The 10,907-nt window shown below is 42.7% G+C and overlaps 1 protein-coding gene across 2 annotated transcripts; it reads right to left on the bottom strand.

Moving 5' to 3' along the window:
• Positions 1 to 1,900: 1,900 nt before the first annotated feature.
• C11H11orf68 (chromosome 11 C11orf68 homolog) lies at positions 1,901 to 10,822 on the bottom strand. 2 transcript variants are annotated; one of them, XM_083165318.1, is made up of 2 exons: positions 10,576 to 10,822; positions 1,901 to 7,062 (listed from the first exon to the last, which is right to left on the bottom strand). In XM_083165318.1, the coding sequence occupies exons 1-2, from the start codon at positions 10,596 to 10,598 to the stop codon at positions 6,327 to 6,329; spliced, it is 759 nt and encodes a 252-aa protein (XP_083021444.1). In that variant the 5' UTR covers positions 10,599 to 10,822; the 3' UTR covers positions 1,901 to 6,326. The 2 variants fall into 2 exon arrangements, with proteins under 2 accessions (XP_083021444.1, XP_083021445.1); XM_083165319.1 differs by having other exon boundaries at positions 10,473 to 10,597.
• Positions 10,823 to 10,907: the final 85 nt, after the last annotated feature.

Raw genomic sequence — 10,907 nt, 5'->3', positions numbered from 1 at the left:
TCCATAAAAAGGAATCCTGGCTTGTGGACTTGTAATTACTGTGTGCATTAAATGGCATATAAAGAGACATCTTTCCTTATTTCTTACATTTTGCAAATATGGAATTTCAATATGGTAAAACAACTGTTAGTTTACCTCATGGGACTTAAGCCCCATACACACTAGACAAGAAAGCAAAAGATATCACTGAGAAGGGCCCTTCTGAGCGATATGTTTTACTTTCCCGTCTAGTGTGTGTACACTCAACATCTTTAACGATATGCGGGAGAATGACCCCCTACCTCATCTGAACAGTTCAGATGAGGAAGGACCCCCTAAACAAGTACTGTTGGCCTCTGTAAGTGTCTATGCACTTGCCAATATCAGCACCCATCGGGTCCTGCTGCAGCCAATTTTGTTAGACACAAGACATTTCGATTATTATAATGCTAAATTTCCTTTTGTTGCCCATGAGCTCAGGTTTCTACATTACACCTTCACAGTGCTGGCCCACCTGACTCATAGATCTAGTCTAACTATAGATTACATTATAGATCTGGGGCCAGATGTATCAAACTTCAGAAAGTGATAAAGTGGAGAGTCTTAAACAGCCAGCCAATCAGCTCCTACCTGTCATTTCAAACCTAGCCTGTAACATGGCAGCCAAGACCTGATTGGCTGGTTATTACTCTTAACTTTATCACTTTTTGAAGCTTGGTACATCTGGCCCCTGGTCTTACAACATACTCAAACATTGGGGATTATTCTGATTCACTCGGAAAGGCACAATCACTATCTAATGGACAAAACCATGTGCACTGCAAGTGGGGCTGATGTAACATGTGCAGAGAGAGTCACATTTGGGCGTTTATTGTTTAGTGTTCATTCTAGCACCCGCTATATTTGAAAACCCATGCAGTTCCTCTTCCCTGCCTGGGGTGTCGCTGTCTGCTGTAGTGCTTCTAGCACAGTGTGGTCTGTATATCAGCACTGATATGCAAACCAGACCTGTGCTAGAAACACAACAGCAGACAGTGACACCCCAGGCAGGGAAGAGGAACTGCAGGGTTTTTCAGAGATAGCGGGTGCTAGAATGAACACTATTGTTTCTGTACAGGGTAAATGCTTGCTGCTTTATTTTTACACTGCAATATACAGTAGATCTCACTTTGAAGTAAAACCCCACCCAAATCTAACCCTCTCTGCAGATGTTACATCTGCCCCACCTGCAGTGCACATGGTTTTGTCCATTAGAGAGTGATTGCTCCTTTCCGAGTAAATCAGAATAACCCCCATTGCCTTTAGCTTTATTGTGCACATTATCTAGGTTATCTTTTGTCCTTTAGATGTAGCTTGATTTGCTTACAAGCTAAACTTTCTTGTCCAAAATATTACTGTGCTAATGAATCACTTCATCATCTTGTATACAGGTTAAAACTTTGCAACTGATTAACTATTGAATTACCCTCCTCTAATTTGCAGTTTAAAACATGTTCCAAACACACAGCATGGCATGAGACCAGTTCTAGCAAGATTCACATATTCAATTATAATATAAAGTGTACTTATTGCACCTTATATATTAAAAATATACCTTGCATGTTTTGTTATGGAACTGCCTCTTTGTAGGAACCTCTCATCTCTTTAACTCGTTTTCTTGACTTTTTAGTTCTAGGACCTTTATTTAAAAAATGCCATCCTACAGCCATACGTTACCCTAATTTATTGTGATCAGTCATTATTCAATCTCTTTGCGTGACTTACTGCACCTACCAATTGACGATGATCATATTCCTCCATGTATTTGCTTTCCATATTCTGTTTTTTCCCCTGCTACCGCTACATACACTGGTCACTCTCTTTTAATGTTATACTAAGTACGATTTTTCATGTATAAAAGCTACAAAAAAACAAACCCTTGATTTGTGATTTATTTTTTAAAAAGTTCTTCAACCTGCTTTCATTAACAACGCAGAGTAGGTTTAGTATTTTACAAACAAAAGTCATTTCAGGTACATTGTGTTATTTTAGTGATGTTCCAGGCCTTAATATGGATTACTTTAATAAAAAGTTACATTACATACAAATATATAGACACCTTGAATTTGAAAGTGATAATACATTTTAATGCTTTGTATGCGTGAGGAACATTTGGACATACTTGTTCACATCAGGAGGATATCAACATGTACATTTTGTTTTAAGTTAATACACACAATGTATGCAAAATGTTACATATTTATATGTATAATAATTGGTTAATGCAGTGGTTCCACTGGGTTATGGTCTACCCTGTTTCGGACATGTGTACAGGGTGCAAAATGTGACTGTCCTCTTTCCCTAATGACATGACAGACCAGCTGCAGAGGACGAAAGACCACTGTATGCCTGGAGTGGGGTAAGCACACAGTTGGGGAAGAATTGGACTGAACCATCCTATATGTGTGTGTCTATGTAATATATGTGTACATACATACACAGCATAGTCATAATTTAACTTTGCTTATTAAAGAGCCATTTGTAGCTTGATCAAACAACCAGAAGGTCACTGTATTTTGTTGACGGATAATGAAAAGGGAAACAGGATTCCACAAAAGCATTTTAGTACAAAAGGTCACTGTAGGGGCAATATGGCACCGTATAATGTGAAAACATTGAGAAAATGTACAGACAAATGTTTACTGTTTTTTAATGTATACATTAATATAACACAATAAAGCTTGATTATTTTAGTCTTGTGTCTCATTATCTGCACATTTTCACGCTGTTTTCACATTGTACAAATACCCCCTATCAGCAACTTGTTGCACTAATTATTATTATTTTTTTTTTTTTTTTAGAATCTGGCTTCTCGTGTCCTAATTAGTCTCCTGACAAAAACTGGTGACATTATTGTTATTATATTGCGCTACATATGGTTCCAAATAGGGAACGCTTAATTATGGCCACCCTCTATTGTACACATTCATATGAATACTCATACATTACACAGGTTTTATAGCTTCATATTGCAGTTTATACATGTCCTGTTCCACCTTACAATTGGGTTACCCTTTCAAACTTTACAAAATGATTTCATTCATTGTTTCTTTATGTTATCTTTAGGAATGTATCTTACAGATTTAGGTGGTATCCTATTAGCAGCACTAATACTTAAGCCGAAAAAATTGGCTAAATTTGCAATTTAAGCCTGATTGTCATTATCAAGCTATCCAATTATAGCCCCCCCCCCCCCCCCTTTTTTTCCACAAAAAATGGGATCTGGTATAAATTCCTAAACCCATGGGAAAAAAAACATGTCTCATCTAAAGGCCGGTAATTGGGGATTTTGCTTTATGTGCCTAAGCTACACAAAACATACTCTCCAATAAGTGCCGGCTTTTCAGGGCTGAGTGGACAGCAGTAAAATACTAATTGGATACTGCCCATAGACAAGTAGTTTTAGATTACTCACAATCAAACAGATTTCCCAGTGTGTGCAGTCTCTTAGTAGCCCTGGACACTCGGTGGCTGCAACAGAAACAAGCTGATCATGGCCAGAGCAGACGTCAACAAACCCTCCCCTAAAATGATTGGGCACGTCTGTGTTTCCCTAGGCACATATGCGTTTCTTCAGGCACTCCCATAAAATTGCTGGTTACCACTCCTAAATGTCGGCTTTCTGTCAATCACCTTGATCAAAAAAGTAGCAGGATGTCATAGCTGGATGGCGTCTCGCACACACATTATGGCTCAGATGCAGGCGCAGTCTAACGATAATTGGCCGCTCTAAGAATTCACACAGCAGCGATCAGGTCTGAATTAGGCCCATAAGCACACATGGTGATAATGACATGATTGCAAAGCACAGCAAGAGACTATGAAGAAACATAAACTGAGTGCAGCATTTAAAAAGAAAAAAAAATGCACATATTGGGAGTCAGTCTGAAATGCTATTGGCAAGTTGCAATTGTCGACTTGTATTAGGTCGATCACTGAAGGTCGACATGCATGAATGTCGACATGGGGTTAGGTTGACATGTTCATTAGGTCATCATGGGGGATGTCGACAGCCAAATGTCGACATGGGTTTTTTCACTTTATTTTTAGCCAACATGTGCCGAGAGGCGGTATTTCATGCCCAATCATCCACTAGAGCGTGGTGGGAAAATAAAATAGTGTCCATGACGACATTTGGGATTAAAAAGTGAAAAATTCCATGTCAGCCTAATGCTTGTGTCAACCGAATCCCATGTCGACCTTCAGACATGGGCCCTTATTCTGATCGGTGCGGATTTTTCCGCATGCGGTCGGACCGCCGATGGTTTCCGACTGCGCATGTGCAGAGGTCACTCTGCGCATGTGCAGGCGGTTTCGCCGTACCTATTCTTTAGACGCCGCACAGGGGGCGGAGAGGGGCGTGAAGGGCTACTTAGCCTCATTACCCTATGCATACGCCCCGCGTTTCATGGGCGTTCCCATGCAAACGCAGGGCGTATGCATGGTAATGAAGCCGTGACGCATGTGTAGGGGGCGGGCATCTGACATCGCCGGATGTCAGCTGCCCGCCCCCATACATGATTTCATACGGACAAGTGTCCGTGTGGTCTAGGGTGGCGGGCGCTGGTGGAGCGTGCGGCCCTGCATTCGATGTTCGGCGACCATCGAATGCAGGGGCTGCTCCCAAGATGGAGGAGGCGTATCCCCGTCCACTTTCATGCGGACCGCCACATATCCGCGTACGGACGGAGGTGGCGATCCGTATGGAAGGCGGGGATTCGCCTGCACGGTCCTGGCCGCATATTCTGATCTGGCCGCACCGATCAGAATAAGGGCCATGTTGACCTTGATGCATGTCAACCTTCCTCTTGTCAACCCTATGACCCATACCCCTTTATTTAGTTATCAAATACTTGAGACAGCATACAAAAAGGAAAAGACCAGGCCTTGAAAAGGCATGGAGTCATGGTAAGTGTGTGCACAAGCACACAAGAAGTACACTGAGGGATATATTTATTAATGTGAGAGTTTTTAGAAGTGAAGATGGTGCCCATAGCAACTGAGGTGATTTTACTTTCTAGAAGTTAATATCTAGAATTTGGTCACTATGGAAACATCTCCAATTCTAAAACCAAACATTTAGTAAATATATCACTCAGGGCGTGGTGTTGGCATGCAATCGTAGTGTAACTAAAATGTCCATCAAAATTCGCAAAAGTGACTCTCTGGAATCAGAAGTTGTCAGGGTGCTGGCAGTCAGAACACAGACAGTGGAATTCCAGAGTTCAGAATTCTTATGGATCACATTGGAGGGGTAGGCATTAGGTGAAGGGTTAGGCTGCATTAGATGGAGGGTTAGGCTGTTGTGGATGTTAGAATAAAGCTTGGGGGTTGTCCAGATTAGGCTTTGGGAGGTTATACTGTAGCTAGGGTAATGCTGTGGGGGTGTTAGGCTGTAGGATAGAACGGTTAAGGTTAAGATGCATGGGTTCTAGGGTTTTAATACTTACAGCAACACATCCGGATTTTGACTGTCTGTATGCTAAGCATTCAAATTTCATACTCCACCCTTTGAAGTCTGCACTGCACGTTCTTCCTGGCATAAAAGTGTTGACAGCAAGGATGTATTGTAACTATTATGTACAGTACACTGTCATTTTACATGCCTGCATATACCCTAAAGCTGGGGTAGCCATCTCCAGTCCTCGAGAGCTACCAACAGTTAATGTTTTCCAGATCTCCTCACAGAATCAAAATTGAAGTAATTAGCTCTACCTGTGGATCTTTTAAAATGTGTTAGTGAGTAATGAGTGCACCTGTGCAGCAGCTGGGTTGTCTGTAAAATGTCAGCTGTTAGTAGCTCTCGAGGACTGGAATTGGCTACCACTGCCCTAAAAGGTCATAATAAATAGTTATGTATGCTACAAATCCCTTGTTACAGCATCCAATTCACTTGTGGGTTTGTCATCTATGGGCTGTTAGCAGTTTCACTTCTTGTGAAGGCATGCAGAAGCCACACCTCCAGTTACAATCCACGGGTCTCTCCTCAGCCAGGTTAGTTAAGGAGATGGAGCTGAAGCTTTATATTTGCTGACATCGGTGAAACATTTCAGACTGACTCTAAATAATGCACAGAGATTCATAAACAGTTAAACCGCCATTCAAACACATGCCTATCAACCATACACATATTCACACATTTGTTTATTGTAAACACATTTGCATCAGAATAATCAGTTGAAATCAAAAGCTTGCTAGTTCTGCTTTTGGCCTAGAAAAAAAAAAATGAACAGTCCAAAAAAAAATAAAAAATCAAAGTAATGTTTTGTAAATAATCATTTAGCATTTTCACAAAAGAGTTCTTCTCTTTAGGTCACTTCTATATTACTAACTTTGTTGGTAACTCTGGACCTGCGAGGAATGCATTCCAGATCATATTGGCTTTCATAGATGGTGGGGCACATCTGCCACTGGTTGTTTCTGTAGATACCTAAATAGGTATACACGTCTGGCTTGTAACTCAGGAGACATTTTATGCCCGAGCTGCGGATTATAGCATCTGTTTGCATGATGCTTTCTTCATCTGTAAAGTCCTGATTATACACACATATAACATGCTTGCTCTCTGGTTGGTGAGGGCTCACTTTGGCTACATCAAGGCGACCATCAACCACTGCATTAGCAATCCCACGCCAAGCATGATCAACCTTGAAACCGGTTTCTAAATGCATGAGCCACTTTCCAGATGTCACTCCATAATTGAGGGCTAATTCACGAACAAGTTCATAGTTAACTTTGCGCCCTGCACTTTGCAGCTTATCCCAGTCATCCTGAAGGGCCTTGTGACCTGATTTCTCTGGGGAGAACCCTGGACCATACACAGCTACCCAACCTACTGGTCCAGATCCTTCTTGAGGGTTTCCAAACCGGGAAACCCTCGAAGGCAAATATGTCTCCAACCACTCATCAAACTCAGCTCGAGGAGTCTTTCGTGCATCAAAGATTATCCAAGGGTCCATATCAGCAGCCATCGCCTCTGCAGCATGTTCTTCTGCTCCTCTTGAAAACCTGTCGACCTCCTCGCAGTCCAACATTTTTGCACAGCTGCCATGATAACAACGGAATTATTGCTATTTTAATATTATCTCATCATTGCCCACATTATTATTATATTTTATTTGTAAGGCGCCACAGTTGTATGCAGCACCGAACACATATGAGAACAATACAGGGAACACAGATCTAAACATAACAGTAACTGCAGAACAAAAACAGCACAGATAATAATTAGCAGCACGTCTCAGTACACAATACAGCTGAGATGTAGGGAAGCAAAGGAGCAGTCTGCATGTTACTTGGGGCAGGTTGTCATTGCTAACATTAGCAAATGCAGAAGTATATAACTCTTTTGGAATGTGCTATGACACTATTTGCCCCCCTATTTATTATTTGCGGATGGGGGGGGGGGGGGGGGGGGGTGTCGAGGCATGATAAGAAATTGTGGATTCCAGGAAGAATGAACCTGGGAGGGGGGACAGGGACTTTTTACTTTCTGAGTTGAATATATTAAACTGAGAACGGTGTGACAAGAGGATGGTATATTAAATGTACTCTAACAAGCAGAGCCCCCTTCCCTCGTGCTCTTTTCCTTCTCTTACTTAAACTATTTTCTACTTATTACTCACTTCGATGACACAAAATCCTTCAGTTTTCTGCCACCCTGATACTTATTACAGCATTGTCTGCTTATGTAGCCAAGTACCCTGTACTTATCCTACATTATCTTCAACGGTTTTGCTTATTTTTTTATATACTTGGGCTCTGCAGATTCCTTGTGGCCCTCGGGGGTGATGACAGCTGATGAGTGGGGATGAGTGGGAACCAGGGGCCCCTGCATCTTATTTATGTGATTGTCAGCTCCACTATACCCAGCAGCACTGGAGCCGAGGCCTGCTCATTAATATTCACTGCCAGATGGTCCCGCTCATGGCGGCGGGGAGGGTGCTATCAGGCGGAATGCCTGTTTGATCTTCCGCCAGGATGCTTTCCGCTAGCAAAGAATTCCGAATAGGTGGAATTTTAAACTGGCGGAATATATTCCACCAGACTAGCTGACATACCTCCCAACTGTCACCATTACAGCGGGACAGTCCCGATTTTCGGGTCCTGTCCCGCTGTCCCACCCGCGGCAGGCATTGTCCCGCTGCGGGGGGTGGCAGTTGGGAGACCCCCCAATCTAATAGAATAGACGCTGTGCGCATGCTGTATGAAAATCAGGTTGCGGCTAATTAGCATAAGCCGCGTCCTCATTTGCATACACCCCGCCCCCTTTTTGGGCGCTCCAACACAGAAGTTGGGAGGTATGAGCTGATGTAAATCAGCAAACTGTCGGAATATAATCTGCCTGACAGTGAATATAAACCCTTGAACTTAAGTCGAGTACATAAATGTTAGTTCCACAACTCCATTTATTTTAATGTGTCAGAGATTTGGGGTCTAAAAATAGTGTTTATAATCTTACTACAGTAATTGGAGTTGCTTTTTTACAAAAATATTTTATGAACCAATTATGGAAAAACTAGTAATGTTATTACAGCAAATTTGTACAATTTATTTCGCAATTCATTTCATAAATTTACCAAAAAAGTTCTTAAGGTGCCCACACACAGTGCAATGACAACGTACAGCACAAAAAGTATGTGCTGCATGTACTTTTTGAACTAGATCGCATCGTATCTAGTTCAAAACGCACAGTACTTTAGCACATCACATGCAATCTAGTTCATCGCACCATGTATGGGCGGTATAAGATTCGCAATACACATTTCCTCACCTTAAAACTTCAAGTTGGTAATTTAATTTACTTGCAAGATAAATTAAAGAAAGGGGGCAGGTACTGGGCAGGAAGATGGTGGGACAGATGCTGGGCAGGGAGATGGTGGGACAGATGCTGGGCAGGGAGAAGGTGGGACAGATGCTGGGAAGGGAGAAGGTGGGATGGATGCTGGGCAGGGCGAAGGTGGGATGGATGCTGGGGAGAGAGAGAGAACCGGCAGAGAGGCAGGAGCTACAGAGATAGAGGATGCAGGGTGCTTCGTGAATACTCACAGAGGGAACCATGCTATGAGATCCTCTGTGTTCCAGGTATCAGAGGAGCATGTGATAGGCTCCTCCAATCAGCACTTGCTATCCTGGACCTGAGGAAGGTACAGGGACTTCCCCTGCTGCTGCCATCTGATGTAAGCCCTCCTGAGTCCTGTGCCTACTGCTGTTGCTCTCATTCCTCTCTTTCCTCTGCTGCCTGTCAAACACAGAGACAGGCGCAGTGGCAGCACCAGTGGTGTAGCTAGGTGCCACAGTGCCCGGAGCAAGGGCATGTTTCGCACCCCCACCCCTTATCCCCAAGCCCCCTGTGCCTGATGCCTACTCTGTATCCCCTGTGCCTGCTCCTTACCCTGTGTATGATGTCTACCCTGTCCCCCATGTGCTTGCTCCTTACCCTGTGCCTGATGCCTACCCTGTGCCCACTGTATCTGCTCCTTACACCCTGTGCCTATTCCTTACCCCGTGTCCCATCCATGCCTGCTCCTTTCTCTGTGCCTCCCCCGTGTTTGCTCCCCCCCCCCCCCACTGTGCCTGCTCCTTACCCTGTGCTCCGGGCGGGCCATGTGGAGGGTGGGTGGCAGCAGCAAGAAGCAGAGGAGCCCGGTGATCCAGCAGCAAAGGCACACACTTTATAAAATCAACTCCACGCCGACGTGGATAGTGGGTGTATGAACTATCCACGTCGGCGTGGAGTTGATTTTATAAAGTGTGGCGAGCGCAAGGTTGATGTGGATCGGAAAGAGCGGGAGGCCAGCTGCCACCGTGAAACTACAGTACGGATGGTGTAATGGTTAGCATTACTGCCTCACAGCGCTGAGGTCATGGGTTTGATTCCCACCATGGCCCTAATTGTGCGGAGTTTGTATATTCTCCCTGTACTTGCGTGGGTTTCCTCCGGGTACTCCGGTTTCCTCCCACAATCCAAAAATATACTGGTAGGTTAATTAGCTCCCAACAAAAAAATTAACCCTATAATGTCTGTGTGTGCGTGTATATGTGTTAGGGAACATAGATTGTAAACTCAAATGGGGCAGGGACTGATGTGAATGTTCAACTATACTCGGTAAAGCGCTGTGGAATATGTATGCGCTATATAAGAAACTGCTAATAAACTACAGTTTCAAGTACCGAAGAAATATGTTTAGGTGTTTTAATTTTTACCAAATGTCATAGGAAATTATTTTTATGTGTACCTGGGATCTACATTTCTCAAAAAATAAATTGTTGAGAACAGATCTACAATATTGCCCAATTTACCATTTTTAAGATTTGTATAAGTATGCAGACAATGAATGACCATTTAACTTTTCTGATGACATCACAAGAGCTGAGAAAGTGACAGAAGACTAAAACATTACATAATAATAAAATAATAATAATAATAATAATAGAGATTGAGAACGACGTACATGCAATATTTATGGAAGCAGTTGAAGATGATGTGAAGTGGGAAAAAATATAATTAAAAAGAAAAATGCTTGTTACGTATTAAGGTAACTATAGTTATCTTACTATATGCAGGGATCCGTTCTCATCTGTCAGCAGAATAATACTTCCGGCTCTAGGCCCAGTTGCCTAGGCGACATCGATCGTCTTGGTATGAAGGAAATCTAGTAGTTGTGTATTTTCCAAACTTTATTAACAACATAAAAGCGAACTAACAAAATAAACGTTAGAGTAAGTAGAGGGACAGGACAGACAGTTTCTGTTGCTAAAAATGTACTATTGCTCGGTGACAGAAACATAATTTAGGTTATGTCGAGTATTTATGTCAATCAGCTTTATTGTTCACGTAACAGACGTACAATACACTGACTGCCGTGCACTAGGAAGTATTTTTTTAT

The sequence above is a fragment of the Crinia signifera genome, chromosome 11, assembly GCF_055691185.1.
Source record: "Crinia signifera chromosome 11, ASM5569118v1, whole genome shotgun sequence".
Lineage (NCBI taxonomy): Eukaryota > Metazoa > Chordata > Amphibia > Anura > Myobatrachidae > Crinia > Crinia signifera.
The sequence above is the reverse complement of the archived record's forward strand: the minus strand, read 5'-3'. Positions and strand labels throughout refer to the sequence as shown.

Bases quoted from the DNA above. Each gene is read 5' to 3' on its own strand.
- C11H11orf68 (XM_083165318.1), bottom strand. From the start codon at position 10,598: ATGAGAACGGATCCCTGCATATA. The intron at 7,063-10,575 runs GTAAGATAACTA...TTATCATGGCAG, and splicing joins AGAACGGATCCCTGCATATA to CTGTGCAAAAATGTTGGACT.